At 39.7% G+C, this 22,384-nt stretch overlaps 1 protein-coding gene across 1 annotated transcript in view; it reads left to right on the top strand.

Annotated features, from left to right (window-relative positions):
- Positions 1 to 22,384, top strand: part of UTP20 (UTP20 small subunit processome component) — a 117,719-nt gene that overhangs the window by 54,793 nt on the left and 40,542 nt on the right. The window contains exons 28-44 of the mRNA XM_040344316.1: positions 3,124 to 3,267; positions 3,520 to 3,599; positions 3,743 to 3,969; positions 4,054 to 4,198; positions 6,617 to 6,704; positions 7,826 to 7,969; positions 8,075 to 8,128; positions 8,213 to 8,365; positions 9,500 to 9,655; positions 10,721 to 10,861; positions 10,978 to 11,115; positions 11,922 to 12,061; positions 13,460 to 13,542; positions 16,091 to 16,347; positions 17,724 to 17,863; positions 19,769 to 19,925; positions 20,032 to 20,130. Of these exons, the coding sequence (XP_040200250.1) occupies positions 3,124 to 3,267; positions 3,520 to 3,599; positions 3,743 to 3,969; positions 4,054 to 4,198; positions 6,617 to 6,704; positions 7,826 to 7,969; positions 8,075 to 8,128; positions 8,213 to 8,365; positions 9,500 to 9,655; positions 10,721 to 10,861; positions 10,978 to 11,115; positions 11,922 to 12,061; positions 13,460 to 13,542; positions 16,091 to 16,347; positions 17,724 to 17,863; positions 19,769 to 19,925; positions 20,032 to 20,130 (2,346 nt within the window). The remainder of the gene's footprint in view (positions 1 to 3,123; positions 3,268 to 3,519; positions 3,600 to 3,742; positions 3,970 to 4,053; positions 4,199 to 6,616; positions 6,705 to 7,825; positions 7,970 to 8,074; positions 8,129 to 8,212; positions 8,366 to 9,499; positions 9,656 to 10,720; positions 10,862 to 10,977; positions 11,116 to 11,921; positions 12,062 to 13,459; positions 13,543 to 16,090; positions 16,348 to 17,723; positions 17,864 to 19,768; positions 19,926 to 20,031; positions 20,131 to 22,384) is intronic.

Here is a 22,384-nt window from a genome sequence, read left to right as displayed (position 1 = left end):
GACAGTTGTGGCTGAAATTTTAGTTGGTCTACCTGACCGTGGTTTGGTTTCAACAGAACCCCTCATTTTACACTTCTTGATTTAGAGTTTGAACACTGCTGTTTGGCATTTTCAATTCCTTGGATATCTTTTTATATCCTTTTCCTGTTTTATACAGTTCAACTACCTTTTCCCCGCAGATCCTTTGACTATTCTTTCCCCATGACTCAGAATCCAGAAATGTCAGTGCAGCACTGGATGGAACATGCAAGGGTCTGTCAGGAGTTCAGAAACTCATTGACCTTTTATACACACACACTAATTACAAGCAAACAGATCACAAATGAGGATGGTTGCCTTTTAATAGCCATTCAACTTGTGTGCATGTTATCAGGCCAAAATCACCAGGTTGTGTAAACTTTTGATCAGGGTCATTTGGTTGGTTTCTGTTGTGATTATGATTTAAAAAGAGTAAACACAGTTGATTGATAATAAATGGCTTCAGCCAAACACTAACCATGAGTGAAAGAAAAGTTTTTGTGTTATCATTCATATTCTCTGAAAAATGGACAAGAAATCATAAATTCTGCAAGGGTATGTAAACTTATGAGTGCAACTGTAGGCATAAATACAGGTAATTTGTCACTGCATCTTTTTGTTCTTTTACCTTAAAGAAGGTAGATTTCCTTGGGTGGTGCATTTTTATGAAAAGGGGGCGGTAGGTCATATAAGTTTGGGAACCTCTGCTTTAAACAATTTAGCTCTGTGTTCAGCAAGAACTTGAGAAAGTAAATCTGGGTACTTATGGATCGAAATGTGTCCCGTTCGGTCTGTGTGTGGCCCCTCTGTTCTAACTGTTGACTTATTTTAAACAATCATACTGGAAAAGAATAATCTGCGGCTGCAGCTGCTGATCAGTGTATTCTATCAACATAACGTTCTGCTTTCAGAGTACAATGTCCTGGCGGGTGGGGGTTCCTTCATCCGCCTTGTTTGTGTGGATGGGGGGAATCTGTTTACTTTTTTTCATTCAGCCTGCCAGCTGAATGAAAAAACACTAAAGCCCCATACACACCGGCAGAATGTCGGGAGATATTTGCCGCTACAAAAATACCGGCTGACATTCTGCTTGTGGGTGTAAGTCAGTCTGTCTGACAGAAGCCAGCCATGCGTGCTGGAAAACCAACAGCTGATCGGAGTGTTCTGGTGGAGGGGCTGTCCCCCTGTCGGAACACAACAGCTTCACGGGGAGATCGCTAATCTAACCTTGCATGGTTAGTACATCGGCTCCCGACTGGAGCTGTCAGTTTGCTGCAGGTTGCACGAAAAAAAACTGTAGTGTGTATCAGATTTAACTGTGTATACCCAGCCTAATTCATGATGCATTAATTGCATGCCAATGCAAAACTGTTCTGTTTTAGGCATATTATTCACTTTTCATTTATGTCCAGGGAATTGTATCTAATGGCCTTTAGTGCCACACTAGAATTATGGTAATTCCAAAGGACTATAGAGGATGAAACCCCAATTTTGGCGGGATTTTTAAAGCATAACATACACAATTTGTTTAAATTACCCAAAAATGTATTACAAAATTGTTTTCGTAAAAGCAGCAAACAGTTTAAAAACATATATAGACATCATACAAAAACCTTTCCACAGAGCTATATGATTGGATGTTCAATTGGAGCTCTACATTAAGAGCCAATTTACAAGAAGCTCCCACAAACTTGATGAGTTTTTTGGATAAAAATAAACTTCATCAGGAGTTCATTGAAGGAGCATGTACACTAAATTGAAGAATGTGTTTATATATACACATATGAAAATTAATACCCCACTATTATTTCAAATAACAGATAAAAGGCAGTTCAATTATCAAAAAATCGGGATCAAAGTGCATAGCTTTCCAAATTGCCTGAACATCCAAATGCAATAAGAATGAACACCCATGCCACTGGGGATGGCACACACACAGAGCCCCAGACTAAGGAGGAGAGCACCACATCGAACTATCACAGAGAAAAAAATATTTGAAAACATTTAGGCTGCTTTCACACCAAGGTGCTATTGCGCTAAAAAAAAAAACGCTCCTTTCTCTCCAGTGTGAAAGCCCGAAGACGGTAAAAAAAAGTCCTGCCGGCCGCATCTTTGAGGCGCTGTAGGAGCGGTGAATACACTGCTCCTACAGTGAAATCAATGGGCAGCGCCTCCAAACTGCCCGCAAGGCAGACAAAATTTTATTTATTTTTTACGTTGGTTCAATCCAACCATTTGATGCTTAAAGTGGAGGTTCACCCAAAAACTCAATTTTCAACATTAGATTGAGGCTCGTTTTGTGAAGGGGAATCGGGTGTTTTTTTTTAAATCGAAGCAGTACTTGCCGTTTTAGAGATAGATCTTCTTACTATTTGATTGACAGGCTTCCGACAAGCTTCCGACGGTTGCATACAACGCGTCACGATTTTCCGAAAGTAGCCGAACGTCGGTGCGCAGGCGCCGTATAGAGCCGCACCGACGTTCGGCTTCTTTCGGCTACTCGTGACGCGATGTATGCGACCGTCGGAAGCCTGTCAATCAAATAGGAACGCCCAGTCCCGAAGACCATACCCGGAAGCGGCGGAGAAGATCTATCTCTAAAAACGGTAAGTACTGCTTCGATTTAAAAAAAAACACCCGATCCCCCTTCACAAAACGAGCCTCAATCTAATGTTAAAAATAGTTTTTCGGGTGAACTTCCGCTTTAAATATTTCAGCTACACCAGGTGTATCAAAAATGGCTACTGCGCAATGTGCGAATGTCCGGACCTGGGCATCGGGACAGGAGCATAGCAATGAGGGCCCTTGTGGTCGGAGGCGCATGTTTGCGAACAGGCAGAGACTCACGTGCCTCAGCCCAAGGATAGTACTAACCATCCTCCATAGCCATAACCAACCTTTATGTCCAGTGTCCTGCCTGGTGTGCATTCAGCATATGATAATTCTGTCTGCATCGTGCATATTTCTCAGTGCATACATAACTGTTTGTAATAAATTAGGACATTGTACTGAATGTTTGTTTTATTTGAGGCTGTATTGCTTTTTAGCTTGATAATTCAGATCATGCAGGAATAGTTTTCACTTAACTGTTTATCTTTTAAACAGATCCAGTTAAAATGTATAAATCCATTAAAGAACCTGAGGCGCCTGGGAATGAGACGTATGGTGGATTTTTTCACTGATTTTGAGACGTACCCCTTTTCTGCTGAAGAAATCGATGCTTTATTTATTGCTGCCATCTGGCCACAGGTACAGAGAAACATAAGTTGCTACTTTTTGTTCTTCGTTCTAAATTTAAATAAAGTGTTTCTAATCTAAGTGAACCTAACAGGATGCCTAACTGCACCCATCAGTAATGTATTCTGTTTTACTAAATTACTGTATTAATAAGCCATTTTTTGTTAAACACGTTTTTTGATTGTGTTCTCAATTTACCACCTTCAAATCGGTTAGGTTAACCCTAGAAGGCAGAGGAAAATAACTTTATCTTCTCTATTACAGATCGGCAGATTGGCTTTGGAAAGTCAGCATTCTCCTTCACTTGTGCTGAAGCTTGTCCATATTTGGAGTCAAAATTCTAGGTGAGCTTGCCTTTAACTCACCTATAGTGTCAGTGATTTTGTAAATATTGCATGTTATAATAAAGGAAAAAAAAATCCTTCTTCTATCTATAACAATTTGTTACTAATGTTAGATATATGGATGTGGTTTGTTTTGTTTACAGATATTTTCCTTTACTTGCTAAACAAAAACCCGGACAGCCAGAATATGATGTCTTGGCTAATACATTTGCTCTTCTTGCCAAAAAGGGTTTATCTCAGTCAACAGCAAGTATTGTTATAGATGTAGCTTCTAATCTGCTCAACACTCCGGACTATGAAGAGTCAGAAGGTCTTTCCCCCTTAGTGGTTAATGATTGTGTTGTTGCTGACACCCCAAATAATGATGAAGGTAAGACGCAAGCAAAAGGGTTGTTTTCACTGAGCATATTCTATAACTTTTACGTTTAATATATTCATCCTTGATTTCTTTCAGAGTCTGCAAGCATCGGTGTGAAGCTGGTGTTAGTACATGTCCCCGCAATTCTCGGGTATTTGAGTAAAAGCATGCTGAATTCAGAGAAGATGCGCAAGAAGAAATATAATACCCAAGTTAGCAAGGAACTCAATATCCTCTCAAAGTAAGTCAGAATTCTGTTCTACAGTTTCGCCAAATGAAAATTTGAAAATGCAGAGTACACACTCAAGCAAATTCTATACCTCTCTGTGTCTTATCAACTCTGATTTGGGACCGTCAACATAGTATTCCTCTATTCTATTCTTGCATAAGTCCATTATTGCCATTTCCTGGCAATCCAGAATCCCCCCCCCACCCCCCGTACTGCCGCTAAGGGCTTTTTTTTTTCTTCCAAAAGACTGATGTTACTGACTCAACAGGTCTGAAACTCTTGACACAATTGAATGAGTTTTTACCCTGTCATTCAAGTAGGTGGTTATTGTATTTCCAACTCTGACTTTTATAGGTGACCTTTATGTATGCAACTTGATCCCCCCATGCATACTTTTTCTTTTCTTTATAACCTTCTAACCAAGATTTTTTCTGGCACACCTTATTTTGTGAAATGGGAAAGGGAGCTAGGTGTTACTTTAGCAGAGGAAGACGTTTGTAAATCTTGTATATTGACTCATAAATTCTCTGTTGCGAGTAACGGACAGGAGAGAAACTATAACATTATTCCGAGATGGTATTGTTGTCCTTGGATATTACATAAAATATTTCTAAGTACATCAGACCAATGTTGGCAATGTTTATCCCATGTAGGCACCACATATGGTGGAATTGCCCCATTTTGCATCCATTTTGAGATAATGTTTTTAAAATATAGTTTTTGCCCCAAACACTGTGCCCCAAATAGCATTATTATTCATGTTCCCAGAACCTGTTTTAATTTTAGGAAGCAGATTTTATTTCTTTGTAGTGGCTGTCAGGGTGGCAATTCCAAGATATTGGAAATCCCAATGTATACCCTCTATAACAGACTGTATAATTGAATTAAATAATCTTATGAGAATGGAAGAACTATCTGTGCAGTTACTTGACCGGTGGTCTAATTTCCAGGAGAGATGCCTCCCCTGGATATCTTTTATGAATAACCCTAATTTTGCAACCCCGCCATCTTAGAATTCCTCTACCTGACCTCAAAACCCAGAGGAACTCCACCTTTTTATATAGTATTGGACACCTTGCCAACAGGCCTACTTTCCTTTTTCTTCTTTTCTCCTCCAGTGGACCTGCCTGTATGCTTGGTCACCATTTTCCGATTGAGTACCCAGGTTCAGGCATTTTAGAGCAAAAAAATACAATGTTTGCATGTTCCTCCCAGTGGCTGCTTTAAACAGAATCTACAACTTTGACCATTAAAGCGGAGGTCCGGAGAAAAAAAATATATAAGCCAGCAGCTACACATACTGCAGCTGCTGGCTTTAAATAAATGGACTGTCCTGCTGTCCCTCGATGTCGGGACTGTAGCTGATGTTTCCATCAGCTGTCGGGTACTCATGCTGCCATTGCGGGTAGGGAAACCCGGCAGTGTAGCCTTTCGGCTTCACACCGGGAACCCTACTGCGCATTCGCGAGACCCCGCTCCTCTCTCCTTTCACTGCTGCGTCATGGCCGCTGCCGGACTCCCGGAAGTGCGAAAGAATACCCGTCAAAGACAGGTATCCTGTCCTCCCTCCCCCGAAAGGTGCCAATTGTGGCACCGGAGGGGGGGAGGAATCTGATGAGTGGAAGTTCCACTTTAGGGTGGAGCTCCACTTTAAGAATGTGTTGTGACCCTGTCGGGTACATTTGTGTGTGACAGGATTAACAATACGGGTGAAGTGCAGGCACATTGTGGTGCCTGCACACAGTTAACCCTTTGATCGCCCTAGATGTTTAACCCCTTTCCAGCCAGTGTCATTAGTACAGTTCATATTTCTAGAACTAATCGCTGTATTCTTGTCACTGATTCCCGCAAAGTGTAAAAAATGTCAGATTGTCCATCGCAGTTTCGCACCCCCACTATAGGTCACCAATCGCCGCCATTACTAGTATAAAATAAATAAATAAAAATTCCAGTATCTATCCCATAGTTTGTAGAGCCTATAAAGTTTAGCAGAATACACATTGGCTTAAATTTATGAAGAAATTCGATATAAAAAAAAAAATTATTGTGCATGTTTTATAGCAGAAAGTAAAAAAAACAATATTTTTTATCCCAAAATTTTCACTCTTTTTTAGTTTATAGCGCAAAAATGTTAAAACCGTAGAAGTGATCCAATACCACTAAAAGAGAGCTCTATTTGTGGGGGAAAATGTAATTGGTTACAGTGTTGCAATTGTCCGTTAAAATAACGCAGTGCTGTATCGCAAAAAGTGGCCTGGTCATGAAGGGGTGTAAAAGTGGTCAAGTGGTTAAAAAGTGAAAAAACATTTAGCACAGCTGTTCTTTAATTGACACTATTACTGGAAAACCTTCACAAAGGAAAGAATAATATTCCTTTTTATAATTGTTTTTTAATCATAATGATATGTGTTCATTCTTCTTGATTTTCAGGATTAGCAAGTTTATTCAGGACAAAGAACAAAGCAATGTGCTCATTGGGTTACTTATATCCTATTTGCATAAAAGTAACGTAGCTGAGGTAAGGATTACTTTGTATGTTTAAATTGTATAAGATGGAATCACACAGGGTTAGTTTTACTCTTAAAGTGTTACTAAACCCAGGACCCTGCATTCACTATATCTGGTTAAAGTTTGTAGGAGGAGTTTTCATACTGCACTGACTGTCCTGAGGATGCAGGACCCCTAACCCTCTGTCTTGACAGTGCTGATTGGCCCTGTGTTGATCACATGCACTCTCCCAAGAAAAGGGAAAAAAAACACTCTAGCAATACACACCAAAGTTAGCATGTGTAAACTGACTACTAACTCTGTCTTATCCGGAGATGTTTTGGGGACACTGCATACAGTATCAAACAGCCTTTTTACACAATGCAGAGGATTAATCCCTTAGGTTCCACAGCGAGTGCTTTACTGCATTTAAAGACTGATTTTACTGATGTGGGTTTAGTAACACTTTCAACTTTCTATAGACTATAGGTAGTTGTTGGTCAGCAAACAGCTAAGTCTCACACAACCTGTAGTGGTCAGTGTTTGTAGAATAGTTACAACATAATTAAACAAGAAAATGTTGCTTTATAAGGATTTCAGTTTTACATTAACCTGTGGACTGCTGTTGCTGATCTCCTGAGGATGTCAGTTGCCTGGCTGTCCTCCTGGCTCCAGGCAAACATGCACTTTAGAAAGTGAAGTCAGAAATCCTAATCTGTATCCTAGTTGCAAATAGGGATGAGCTCCAGCGTGTTCGCAGAGCCCACCAGGAAGCCAGTGCTGCGCTAATCACAGGCAGGGAGACATTGTCCCGATGCGCGGCTGCAGAGATCAAGAACTGTCTCCCTGCCTGTGATTAGCGCAGAGCGTGCCGACTTCCTGGTGGGCTCTGCACGTGGACTATGCGAACACGCCGGAGCTCATCTCTAGTTGCAAACCAGTGCCTCAGAAAAAGTTGAAGCCATTGGAACCGGACAGTTGGGCAACTAGAATTTTATAGGAAGATGGGTCAGCAATGGATGTTTCCATATTATCTTGCTTTAGGTTTTCTTTTAAGCACAACAGTCATGCATGTGTATATGTTTTAAGTATGAAAATACAAAATTAAATTAAAAAGTTGTAAGATATAATTATTTGGTGTTATTAATATAGGACACAGAGGTTGACATCTTGGAAACAGTACAAAATCTACTCAGACAGTGTGTGAACCCTGCAAGTTTCCTGAAGCCATTGGGCAAATTATTTGCTGTAACCCAGAACAAGCTTTCCCGGCAGACACTTTGCACAACATTCCAGGTACAGTATGTGTTTAATCAATGTGCCCATACAGTCACTTTCACACATGAAAAGACTGTGCGTAACTGTTGCATTATTGCTGCTAATGTTTTTGGTTTGTTTCAGGTCCTGTCTGAATTGGCTCCTGAGTTGGAGTATATCACTGATGTTGCTGTTAAGGTTTGTAATATTTTATAATTTTTTAACCATTCTCCTAATTTAGGCAAAGCAAACTTTGATCATCTTGTGTTTCTTTCCCCACAGTTAAACGCATTTGATCGAAGGCATTTGGATGATATTCACTTTGATGTGCGACTGACAGCTTTCCAAAAAGCAAATTCTTTTATTAAAGAGATGAAGACAATCGATATGAACTATATTCTTCCACTTATGCACAACTGTTTCTACACCATCCATGTGAGTGTACTATTTTTCTATATTATTTTTATGATCATCTGATATTAGCATTTGATAATTCATTACAAATACCCCCATCAATTTCCGTTTTATTTCGATGCATTTTTATTGAATTTTTTTACAAACAAATATAAGGGTGGTAATGCAAAAGATACAAAGAAAGGAGAACAGTACTATACAGCCAATAAGTCGCAGTATAATATATTTACTAATAAATAGAACAATTAAACTCCAAAAGTAGTCATCTTAAATCTGCCTTATTGTTATTACACCAGTCTACCCAGGGTTGTCATCAATTCAGAAGGGTAACATGGGAGTTGGAGCTCAGAGACAACATTTTCATGTATGCAAAATTGGTTCTCTTTAGAGAAATGGCTTCCCACGTGTTTGGTTTTTTTCTTTGATGGTTCTGGCTGCCAGTAGAATATGGGTAATAATATAGTATATATTGATGAATAGCTTTCGATCCCTAAGTTCAGAAGTGCCAAGGCTGGATTAATGGGCAGTAGAACACCCGTAATGACTGAGAAAATTCAGAAATCAGTTTGCATTTTAAAAGCAAGTCTTTGCAAGCGCTGTCCTAAATGGACTTTACCAATGATCTGACATTGATAGGACAACCATGCCCTTTTGCTCCAAATCTTACCCTACCAATGATTATGCATAGACATGCAGGTAGTATAGCAATGGTTTTAATTTTCTGTGATACTTATGCCTCATATACACTATCAGGGTTTTGCCCGGCCAAACTGACATTGTAATTCCGACGGAATTCCATCGGAGGAAAAGATAACATGTTCTCTATGTAAACTCAGATGGAATTCCTCGGAATTTCCGATGGGGCATACACACGGTCGGAATTTCCGATGGAAAAAGTCTGTCTGACTTTTTTCATCAGAAATTTCGTTTGTGTGTACGAGGCATTAGATGTAATAATTATACTTTGTACAGTCACAGCCAAAATAAAATGCCACGATAGGACATTAAAAAGCATCTTCTTTCCCATATCACTAGGGAAATTGACCCCTTTATTTAATATTGTGCAGCTGCACTAAAATTATTGTCTATAGTTCATAACATGTTCTGCGTTACAAGTATGACAATATAACAAAACTAAAATGTTCTTTTTTTCAGCTTGGTGATATGTCCCTATGTGACAATGCAGGCCTGTGTCTCGCTAGTATTATGAAACTTCTGGCAACAGTGAAACACAATGAGGGGGAATATCGCGAGATCATACAACGTACCCTGCTAGAAAGCATGAAAAGTGGACTCAGAAGTAAAGTGGAGGTATGGTAATGCAAACAGACACTTGAAGTACTGCTACCCAGGAAACGTAAAAGAGCATGTTTTTAAGTGGACTTAAACTCGTGAAGTCAAATTTTCTGTTACAGGGAACTTTTAGATATGGTAATTGTGCCTAGGCAGAACCCTGAAAAATCTTTTGTCTTTAATTACTCATTAAAAAATAGCACTTCCTGATATGCAAGCGTGCCTAGAAACTTCTGTGCCCTACAGCCTCAGGTGTATATCTGCAGTGTGATATCACTGCTGCTTTTGATTGCATGTTTCACAAGATGTGGCGTGAGATTTGATGTCACTACCAAGCTTCTCACTCTTTATCTTGCTGGAATCTCTGAAATGAGGAAGCTTACTTTTGCCAAGGTGGCTGCCTCCACACAGAGAAGCAAGGCAGAACAATGCATAATAAGACGGTATTGTGGAAAATTTTTGCTTTGAATGCGGGTTTGGATTCCAAAATGTATTTATTTATAGGGATGCAGGAAGTTGTATGCATTATGAGAACTACTATATTTTTGAACAAGTTCTAAGTGGAATCTAAAAAACAAAACTTCATTTAAGTTGCAACTTCATTAGAAGACAAAATACTACTAAACCTAAGTTTTAACCTACATTTTTTTATATTGGCTTTTCGTTAATAGACAAACTTTTTTAAATTGATCTTTTCTCAATCTGAAATTTTTAAAAGAAAACATTCTGCTTAATGATGAACTCTACACAAGGCTTACGGTTGCCTTTTATACCAGTCACATTGTTACTGGCACCTGACTTTCCTTTGCTCAATAGCGAAGTTCCACCAAATGCCTCCCCCTTATATGCCCAATGAGAGTACCTTTGCCGGACACTGAGTTACTTTCATTGGATAAATGGCTGGCGCCTAGGAAAACTCCTGCTGGCTCCTGGTTTGGACATTCTGATTCCTGAACTCCATATTAATTTGTCCATGCCTGTGTAAATGGATTTTGCCTGTTTTGTGAAATGCGGAAGACCACATGACAAAAACATAGCCTTAAGTGTTTGTTTATGGCTAATAAGCTTTCTCTTTATCTACAGAGTGTTCAGCAAGACTATACTACTTTACTTTCCAATTTGATACGGACATTCCCAGAGCATCCTGAGTTCTCCGACTTGGTTCAGCTCACGGATTACAATGATCCTGAGATGGACTTCTTTGAGAACATGAAACACATCCAGGTAATTATAATGTATTGCTGTATTTTCTCCAGTGGATATGATCTCTCTGAATGAAAAACAAGCAGAAGTAATGGCTAGCTATTGAAAGAATAATGTTGGTATGTTTATTTCCTTAGATCCACAGGAGAGCCAGGGCATTGCGGAAATTAGCCAAACATATCACAGAAGGGAATATGACGCTCTCTTCCAAATCTCTCCAGAATTATATTATGCCATATGCCACCAGCACTATATTTGATGAAAAAATGCTCAAGGTAGGTTGCCTTGGATACCTTTACCCTAGATAATTGATTTGTTTTTGCCTTTTGGTGAGAATGCTAATATTTTGGGCTCAATTTTATTTTCATTATTTTTAAGCTGTTTTGTTTCTAAACTATCATTTCATATCTGATTTTATTAGTAATATTTATTATTATTTATATTATTATTATTATTAATATCTTTCTCTTAAAATAAGCATATGTTTAACTTTCAATGGGAAACATCCAACCTTCCCTACCTAGAAGTACACATTCCTAATGCTTATTACTCTCTGTACAGAGCGACTTATCCCTCCCTTAATAAACTGAAGTCATTATTCTCCAGTTGGATCACATTTTGTCTCTCTTGGTTTGACCGGATTGCTGTCATCAAAATGGCTTTACTACCCAAGTCACCATACCTCTTTGGGGTCCTCCCAGTCTATGTTCCTTCTCATATTCTTTCCAAAGGAAAATTAGCAGTTTTATATGTGGCAAATTCAGGCCTAGACTTCTGCATTTATGAGATTTGCAAATCATTGCATTCTGTTGTTATGTAGATTTTACACAGCTTTCCAACTTTTTGCCAATCGGGATTGTAAATGCACAATTTCTTTCCTGCAAAAATATGTCCATATATTGGTGAACTTAGCCTTTTAATATCCAATATTTCATATCTACCAGCCTTCATATCTACCAGGCCTAAATAATATATATATTATTTTTGTTTATGACCATTTTTAAAGAAAATATCTGAAATATTAATTGTGGTGTTAAGCTGTGTCAAGCCATCTATGAAATTGTTCTCTGTTCCCTTTCAGCATGAAAACATGGTTAATGCATCGGTGGAAATGATTGGATCAGTATGTAAAAATCTCCCTTGGTCTGCCTACACGTATCAATTAAAACATTTTATTCACGTGCTTCAGACTGGGCAAGTCGATCAAAAACTGGGTGTCAGGTACTGTCTATAGTAAATTCTTATTTAATTTCCATTATGTTTTGACTTCTTTTTGTCACAGTATGAACATGTATGCTGTGTTCTGCTTTTCCTGGAATCAAAAATAAGGACATATGTGGCATATAGTTGTTCCGCAAAACTATAGCATTTTATCATTCTATGCATGTATAGATACAGAAGATCTTAACATGAATCAGATATGTTTTTTTTTTTTTTTTTTTTTTTTTGCCATCTTGCAGTTTGTCTTTGAATTATTATTTACTCGCAAACGAATTTTTATAGCGTGTTAATTTGTAATAGCTACTGGCTGTAAGGTAGAAGTAGAGGCATTTTTTTTTCATTTTCGAGCTATGAAGGATTTAATAGCCCTTGCTGTAAGTTTTTTGCCATCTTTGTTACATTGGGGAGATTTTGCTTAATTTCCTGTTCCACAGTCAAAACAGAAAGTAAGAAGAAATCTCTCCAAACTTTGTGAATCTCTGATTGTCAACAGAACTAGTGCCCCCTTTGTAAGAATTTTCCTATATTCCTGTTCTGCTGTCAACGCCGATTTTTTTTTTTATTCCCACTTTTATTTCTTAATGATAACGGTAAATGGAACAAAATTTAGAGGGTGAAATCTTGCTAACAGAGACAACTGAAGTACACTATTACAAATTTAAAGGGACTTCTGGTTTAAACAAAAACAATACATTCTTATTTTGGTGTTTTTTCTGTGTTAAATGGAGGAACCTAAACTACCATAGTACACTTGTAACCAAAAATGGGTCTACTTTTCTACCAATAGCTGTAAATACTCTTCTTTTGCAGCTTCCAGTCCTGGCAAACCTTGGGTGGCCTAGGCAGGGCTTTGTTACTTCACTGATAACTGACCTGCTTTAGGAATCATTTTCCTCATAATGGTACATATCATTTATCACAAGTAGCTTAGGACCTGCATTTAGTTGTCTGAAGAAGAGCATTTTGCTCTTGGCAGTGTACAAGCACAAATCTTTGGGATGGTCAAACATAGCTCCTTATGATGACTGTCTTGAAGTAAAGCAATCTTTGATAGGAAAAAAAGATGTATATTGAATGGTTCAAATCAAAAACATTTTATGAACTGAATTAAGATGAAGCATACAAGCTATCAGGTTCATTATTGTAAACAAAGTCTAGTCTAGTCTAGTCAGGTTGGAGCTACATTGGAAATTTGTATTTCTAGTAGCCGGTAAATTTTACCATGTCCTGGCAGCTACTTAATTTGCTGGATACTGTAATTAGTGCACAGATAACTGCATGGTGGCCAACACCTAGGTTAAATCTCCCTTCTGCAGGAGAATACATTTGCCAGTTTAGCTATAGTATAAAACCACTCACATTTTTATATATGAAGTATTTTTTCTCCTGCTTAAATAGAATGCTGGTGACTGTACTTGATGCATTCCACTTTGATTTTGCCACCCTGGAGAAGCAGCTTCAAGAAGCCAAGAATCGTGAAGGTGAGTAGACAAGTCTTGATTCCTCCTTTGAAGCAGTTGGGGCTGTCTATAATAAAGAACTGCATGCTGATAATACTTTTAAAGAAAGCAGTGTAAGTACCTAGGTTTGACCTGGTGTCAGCATTTTGCAGTACCTGTACAGCAGAGTCATAGTATAAGAAGAAGAAACGGCATAAGTAACCAACCTGTTCATGTGCTGACAAGCATGCTGATGGGAAGATGAATCAGAGTAACAGAGATGAGCACATCACTTTACTACTTTTTCTTACACTGTCCAGTAACAGGTTTGGGTAAATCCAGGATGACCTCAGCTCAGAAGAAGTGGCTTGAGTGATACTGGCCTTCAGACTGAGGACGTGTAGTAGAAGAAAAAAGTACTGGGGGATGGGGAATCACTAGATTGAAAGTGAATATTGCAGCAAAGACTGCTTTAACCACTTCAGCCCTGGACCATATTGCTGGTCAATGACCGTGCCCATTTTGCGATTCCGCACTGCGTCGATTTAACTGACAATTGCGCGGTCGTGCGACGTGGCTCCCAAACAAAATTGGTGTCCTTTTTTCCCCACAAATAGAGCTTTCTTTTGGTGGTATTTGATCACCTCTGCGTTTTTTTTTTGTGCGCTATAAACAAAAATAGAGCGACAATTTTGGAAAAAAATGAATATTTTTTACTTTTTCCTGTAATAAATATCCCCAAAAATATATAAAAAAAAAACTTTTTTTCCTCAGTTTAGGCTGATACGTATTCTTCTACATATGTTTAGTTAAAAAAATCGCAATAAGCGTTTATTGATTGATTTTGCGCAAAAGTTATAGCGTCTACAAAATATGGGATAGTTTTATGTCATTTTTATAAAAAAAACGTTTTTACTAGTATTGGCGGCGATCAGCGATTTTTATCGGTACTCCGACCTAATGGCGGACACATCGGACACTTTTGACACATTTTTGGGACCATTCGCATTTTTATAGCGATCAGTGCTATAAAAATGCATTGATTTACTATAAAAATGCCACTGGCAGGGAAGGGGTTAACACTAGGGGGCGAGGAAGGGGTTATTATGTTCCCTATGTGTTTTCTAACTGAAGGGGGGGGGGTGGGAATGACTAGGGGAAATAATTTGACTGATCGCTGTTCATACATTGTATGAACAGACGGTCAGGCATTTCTCCCCTGACAGGACCGGGAGCTGTGTGTTTACATACACAGCTCCCGGTTCTTGCTCTGTAACGAGCGATCGCGGGTGTTCGCGCCCGCCGGGCACACATGTCGGCACCAGGGGCGAGCGGCGGGGCACGCGCGCGCCCCTATTGGCTGAAATGTGAGATGACGTAATATTACGTGATCTTGTGCAGCCGAGCCGACCTGCCGCCGCATGGCTGGTCGGCCAGTGGTTAAAGTACTTTATGCATATTTTTTTTTTTTACCTGTAAACACCCCCTCTTGTGTAGACACACAAAAGCCATGAGACTGCTACTGGGCACCAACATCTTGGAGTTGATTTTAAAAGCTGAAGCAGATTTATATCTGTCACTCAAGTGACAATCTATAGTATTCAGCAAAGTGGGGGGTGTAAGTTGAGGGGAGGGGCAGAGATACTGGGCCAGAACAGAATGTGATTGGAGACACTCAAAAGAGTAGAGGGATAGGATGTGCAAGGAGGGAGGGAGATTGGCTAGGGAATTGACTCTCCTGGAGAAGTCAAATCCTCTAGCAAATGTAGCAGGACACTACATGAATACACAGTATGTCCCCTCAGATATGTTTTATATCCTGATGGGAAGTGAGGGTAAATTATTCTACTAGGAGCATAAGTGTCCATTAAATTCTGACAGATAATCTAACTTTCTCTGCACTATCCAACACATAATAAAATATTTTGGCATGAATTGAGCTGTAAATATGTATGCATGTACAAATGTATTCCTTCCCTTGTATTTTCCAAGGCCAACTCCATGTAAACAGCAAGAAAAATGCAGTTCTAGGATTTACCTACTTTTCATGATCCACCCCCTCTGCTGTGATTTTTGTGACTGTGGTAGAACATTTCTGAACCTGCTATTAATGCAAAATTAATGGACTGCCATAAAGTGTAGTTTTAAGGCAGTCAAATTTGAGAAAGCCCCACTACATGTTGTATGTTCCCATTCACACAGCATATCTAAAAATTATTAAAAAAAATATTTCTTTTTAGCTGTTTGTGTGTTTGGAGGTGGGTTATATACAGGACACTGTAGGTGGCATATATTGCTTTGTTGTTCATTAACATACAGCCGTTTGACCGGCTTCTGACGATGGTGCATGACTAAAAAAGGTTGGCCAATTGCTGAGAGTGCTGACGGGAGTGTTCTGGTGGGGGGCTGTCCCTCTGTCAGAACACAATAGCACAGCAGGGGGAATTCTGTACTAACATCGCATTGTTAATACAGTGGCTCCCCTAGAGCTGTCAGTTTTCTTTTTGTTTAGCCGCGATGGGTTGAACGTAAAAAAAAATAGTAGTGTGTGTACTAGACTTTTATACAACTGTCTTTTATTGTTCTAAAGGTACAAAGAATGCTGAGGAAAATATGGAGGATGAAGTGATGGATTTAGATCCAGAGGATGAGCAGATGGACACTCAAGACAATGAGAATTCCACCCAACAAGACCCATCTGAAAAGGCTGATAATAGTTTAAAACAAAAGATGCCTTTAAACTCCCTCCCAAAAACCAAGGAAGAGTTGACATCTCTAATAAGTCACATTCAGGAGACAGTGAGCGGCAACATCCTGCCTAAGCTGCAGAGGTGCCTAGATGCCAAGGTTGGTATTCTCCGTTTTAAATTCAAGCCCAAAGGCTTAAAGACTTAGAAGATGAATAGATTAGTATATAACTGAGGAAATAAAAAAAAAAAACACAACTATAAGACTTTATGATTTTGATGTGAAAAAAATTGCTATGATAAAAAATAAGGAACCTTTATAAAATGTGGTTTTGTGAATAAAAGAGGAAGTTTGGGCAAATATACGGTACATACGTAATTAAAGCGGTGGTTCCCCCTAAAACAAATTTCTAACAATAGATTCGTAAGACCCGTTACACTGCGGGTAGGCTGGCTTTTTTATTTTTTTTTTGGTACATACCGAGATCTCCCCGTCTCGTCCCTTGGCGGTGGGCGTTCCTAGTTGATTGACGTTCCTCGGACGGGCGCATACGTGACGTCACGACTTTCCGACAGAAGCCGAACGTCATTGCGCAGGCGCCGTATAGAGTCGGCTCTATACGGCGCATGCGCAGCGACGTTCGGCTTCTTTCGGAAAGTCGTGATGTCACGTATGCGCCCGTCCGAGGAACGTCAATCAACTAGGAACGCCCACCGACAAGGGACGAGACGGGGAGATCTCGGTATGTACGAAAAAAAAAAAAAAAAAGCCAGCCTACCCGCAGTGTAAGGGGTCTTACGAATCTATTGTTAGCAATGTGTTTTAGGGGGAACCACCCCTTTAAATCTGTTCCGCTAAGACCGATAGCTAATCGGCAGCTCTCTGTCTCTGCATCCAGAGATACCTCCGCTGTGTTTCCCCCTTTGCTCTGTGCTGCTTCAGTGCTGACTAGCGTGACAGGGGGGAGACGATGGTTGCTGCTGATTCTGGCTCTCAGCCGCACATTAAGAGTTAAAGCTAGCTGTCAATCAGACAGCTTTTTGACAATGGCTCATCTCTTTCCTTTCAGCTGCTAGTGGGTAAAAGCCCACTATTAACTGACTTTAGTAAATGTAATCTTTTGACTAAAATAAGAAGTATACATTTGTTTTTGGCTTTACTTCTCTTTTAATGCTAATAATGCTTTAGTAGAATTTAAATGGTTATGTTTCTGTGAGAAGACTGGCAGGCCCAATGTAACGCAGGTATTTTATTGGTTTATTGCAGCTTATTTTATATTAATGAACTATGAACTGTTCAGTTGAAGAAAGGGAAAAAAGCATGGCAAAGTGCACATAAATCTTAAGTCATCGCAGCCTATAACATTCTTCTTACTATAAAGAATAGTGATTTTTTTACATATTTAAAACTTGTCACTTTGGATTAAAAAAATGTTTGTGTTTAATATCTTTCTTGTGGTAAGACATTGTTAAAAGCTCACATTACAATGGCAGAAATGCACTTTGTCATGTATATATTATTAATTGTGTGCGCAGATAAAGAGCGAGGAAGAGCACAAGCTGGTGAAAACCAAAGCTGTAAATGAAGAGGAAGTGGTCCGTATCCCTATAGCATTTGCCATGGTGAAGCTAATGCAGACACTTCCACAAGAGGTGATGGAGGTCAATCTGCCCAGGTATGAAAAAAATATCTTTATTTGCAGGGCATGCTGAGTTGCTTGGACCAATCAGTCTTGTAGTTGTTGTTTCAGGTTAGCTGAATATTTCATAGTGCAGAGGCTTTAGAATCTCAGTTGTATTTAAAGTGTACTGTATGTCAGGGCACAGAAATGCACTCAACTCTTAAGTTCTGTTCTTAGATAAGAATAGACAGCAATTTTGTAGAGTGATGTTGGTCCTACCCAGTGTTCTTTTGCTAAACTACCTAAACCCTTTCACTCTCCCATCTCCAGAACATAATGTTTTTCCCTGAAAATAAGGCCTGGTTTTAATTAATTTTGACAACAAAAGAACACAGTAGGGCTTTTTTTTCCGGGGTAGGTCTTACTATGTAATGTTCTGTCTTCTCTCACCCACTCCCTCCCTGCCGGTCAGGAAACCCCAGTGTGAACCAAGGTAAAATGCTTGTAAAATCCTATAATCCACTCTGTTTATAGTAGTATATAATGTACAATGTGTGAGTTTCTGTAATAGAATTTTGCCAAATACCTTCGTTATAGCGTCGGAACTCTCTTCCCCGCTCCGAGCACTGCAGAAGGGGGTTGAGATCCCCCCGCTGACAGCTGGGAGAAGAGGAGGAGAGCAGCGGGAGGTCAGCTGAGCACCAAGCGGCACTGTACCGAAGGTGTTGGGCACAATTCTACTACAGAAACACACACATATTGTACATTATATACTACTGTAATAGAGTGGATTATAGGATTTTACAAGCATTTTAAACTGGGCTTTTTTCCAGGGTATGGCTTATATTGCAGCCCTCCTGGAAAATAACAGTGGGTCTTATTTTCAGGGTAGGTCCTATTTTTGGAGAAACACATAGGAAACAAATTGTTCTGTCATCGAAAATGAGAGGCAATTACTCTCCTTGAGATGACACAGGAAGTGTGCACAGGACAACTCTGAATTTTTTGACATGATCAAGGGGCATTTTGAGAATATTTGAACAGATAAAGCACACTTGATGGTAAATTTAACAAACCAAAAGGTAAAGAATTTAATAGAAGTTTGTTGTCAGGGTTTAAATACACTTTTTTTTTCCGAGGGAGAAAAAAAAAACAGATTCTGGTGTTGGCTTTGTGAATTGAGCCTATATTAACCACTGGTGGTTCAGTTATCCTGACTGGGCGTCATATGATGTCCAGCAGGATAACAGCCGCTGCGTGCCCATGGGGGGCGAACATCGCGGCCATCGGTGGTGCGGTGTGTCAGTCTGACTCACCGCTACACCGATCTCGGTAAACAACCGACAGAGCTCTTTACCACATGATCATGTCCAATCATGGCTGATCATGATGCAAACAGGAAGAGCCATTGATAGGCTTTTCCTTACTCGCCTCTGACAGAGGCGAGTAGAGGAAAGCCGATCGGCTGCTCTTCTGACAGGGGGGGTCGGTGCTGATTGTTTATCAATGCAGTCCCCCCTCGGATGCCTGCCCAGGACCACCAGGGATGACTACCCACACTGGACCACCAGGTATGTCACCCTAGACCACCAGGGATATGCCAATCGCTGCCCAGGCAGCTGCCAATCTGTGCCCAAACTTATTTACAAAATTTTATAACAGAAACAAAAGAAAAACGTATTTCTTTTTTTTCAAAATATTCAGTCTTTTTTTATTTGTTTAGCAAAAAATAAAAACCGCAGAGGTGATCAAATACCACCAAAAGAACGCTCTATTTTGTGGGAACAAAATTATAAAAATTCTGTTTGGGTACAGAGTAGCATGACCGCACAATTGTCATTTAAACAGTGACGGCGCTGAAAATTAGCTTGTGCAGGAAGGGGGTGTAAGTGCCTGGTATTGAAGTGGTTAACATAGACTATAATAATTTATACATTTTTTTCCCTATTACTTTGCCAGTATCCTGATAAAGGTATGTATCCTCCTGAGAAACCGATTTCAAGAAATCCGTGATCTTGCAAGAAACACTCTAATTAAGATTCTGGAAACCCTTGGGCCTCGTTATCTGCACTATGTGTTAAAGGAGATGCAAACTGTTTTAGTTAAAGGATACCAGGTAATGTTAATTTTTAATATCAAATATGTTATGTTATTATTGCTAGTTTCCATATCTAATAATTTCTCTTTTTTTTTTTTTTTTTTTTTTTTTTATCCAATTCAAGGTTCATGTGCTGACGTTTTCTGTGAACCTGTTTTTAAAAGGACTTACTGCCAAGCTTAAAAGCGGCGACCTTGATGGCTGTATAGAAACTTTGATCCAGGTAAATAAAACAAATCAAGGAATGAGACTGTAGCAGAGAAGGTGAACTCCTCTGTGTAACTCCTTGGATTTTAAACCAAGTGGTGAGAGGGTATTTTTTTGTTTGCTTTTTTTGGCAGTCAGTTGTAAAGTTTTACAGGAACGTGTTGGCCGTTATAATTTGAATAAACAAGATATCTGAGTACCTTATAAAAAAAAAACATTTATTGAATATACCTGGGTAAGGCAATCACAAATAAGTGTTAAAGGATAAGTTCACCAATTTTTTTTTGCATGTAAAAAATGTGCATTTATAAATTTTTTCGTTAGGAGCCTGTAAAGCTTTGCAAATGGTCCTGCAAGACTGTCTGTGTAGCTGTCTGCCCGTACCTCTGATACAGGCAGGCAGTTACTGAATGACAGGAAGCTCAATGAACTACCTTTCGAGCGCTCATCAGCGCCCTGGTAGTTTAATGATAACTACAAGCTGTCAGCCGCAAAGGCTGTCGGCACATGTAGTTAATTGATTCACAGGGATCTGTGAATCAATGATACGGCTGTGTGGGCGGAGCCTCCTACGGCTGCACACTCTTTCAATTGTGACAGTGAGTGTGTGGAGAAGATCCCTGGCTCACTGTCACAAGGGGGAATCGGAGGGGGGGAATCTTGGGGAGAATGTCAGATGCAAACATGTTACACCCTAAATATGGGTGTAGCATGTGGCATCTTTAGAGAGGTGAACTTAACCTATAAGCAGCCCTGCCCTGCTCTATTAGCAGTCGACAAGTGATCATATGATGATCTTTTTTATCATTTTCAATACCAGTAGGTTGTACTAATAAACCTAACTGGGGCAGATCCACAGAGAGAGTACGCCGGCGTATCTACTGATACGCTGGCATACTTTCAAATTTCCCACGTCGTATTGTTGTTTTGAATCCTCAAAACAAGATACGACGACATCTGGGTTAGATCCGACAGGCATACGTCTTCGTACGCCTTCGGATCTAAGATGCAATTCTTCAGCGTCCGCTGGGTGGCGTTCCTGTCGCGTCGAGTATGCAAATTAGCTATTTCCGACGATCCACGAACGTACGAGCGGCCGGCACATTCCTTTACGTCGTCTTTAGTCGGCTTTTTTCGGCGTATAGTTAAAGCTGCTATTTGGTGGCGTACGCAATGTTAAGTATGGGCGTCGTTCCCGCGTATAATTAAAAAAAAAAAATTTTTGTTTGCGTAAGTCGTTAATGGGGCTGGCCGTAATTTACGTCCACGTCAAAACCAATGACGTCCTTGCGACGTCATTTAGCGCAATGCACAGCGGGAAATTTAGGGACGGCGCATGCGCAGTTCGTTCGGCGCGGGGACGCGCTTCATTTAAATGAAACACGCCCCCTACTCGCCGCATTTGAATTGCGCGCCATTACGCCACGAGAGATAGACTACGCCGCCGTAACTTACTGCGCAAATTCTTTGTGGATTCGAAGCTGGCAAAAGTAAGTTGCAGCGGCATGGCGTATCTCACATACACTGTGCCCATCTAATTGTATGTGGATCTGCCCCATTGCGGTTAAACACAATTAGTTAAAGTGGATGTAAACCCTCCGTACACCCAGTGAAGTGAACAGCCTCAGATGATACACAGAGATTAACCAAATCTCCCTACATAAGTTTTATATGTATATCTGCTGTGTTCACATTTATATAGTGTTTAGAAAGTTCATATTTTGTTAGATTTTCTTTTCCTGGTTAACACAGAGTGTGATGTCTGGGCATACATACAGCCAAGATAGCTAACATTGCTGATTGGAGGAAAGGCACACACCCCCTCTCATCATAGGCAGAGACTCTCAGAGCTGGTTTGTAATAGGAGCTGCTCTCTGCTAATCTATTTTTAGCAACCTCCTTTAACAAAAGATTCAGACTGCTTTTGTCTAAAAAGTAAAAAAATATGTCGAGTTCTCAGGCTGATAACAGAGGAACCGTTCAGAAGAGAGCTATAAGACTTGGCTCATTAAAAAGATAACAAAATACTGCAGATATGTGCCCAGCTCAAATTTCATGAATCGGGTTTACATCCACTTTATACATATAATGATGACCACAACATACAGGGATATACAATGTAATACTGACACAAAATCACACACATAGGTTGGACTTGTGTCTGCTAATGATGTCAGTGCATGATGAGAGTGTGATGAAAATATATTATGTTCAACAAAGGAACAGTGCATGTATATAGATGCCAGTGAGTCCCATTATGAAAAGTACAT

Source organism: Rana temporaria, chromosome 3 (genome assembly GCF_905171775.1).
Source record: "Rana temporaria chromosome 3, aRanTem1.1, whole genome shotgun sequence".
Taxonomy (NCBI): Eukaryota; Metazoa; Chordata; class Amphibia; order Anura; family Ranidae; genus Rana; species Rana temporaria.
Note: the sequence above shows the minus strand (reverse complement) of the source record. Positions and strands in the feature narration are given on the sequence as shown.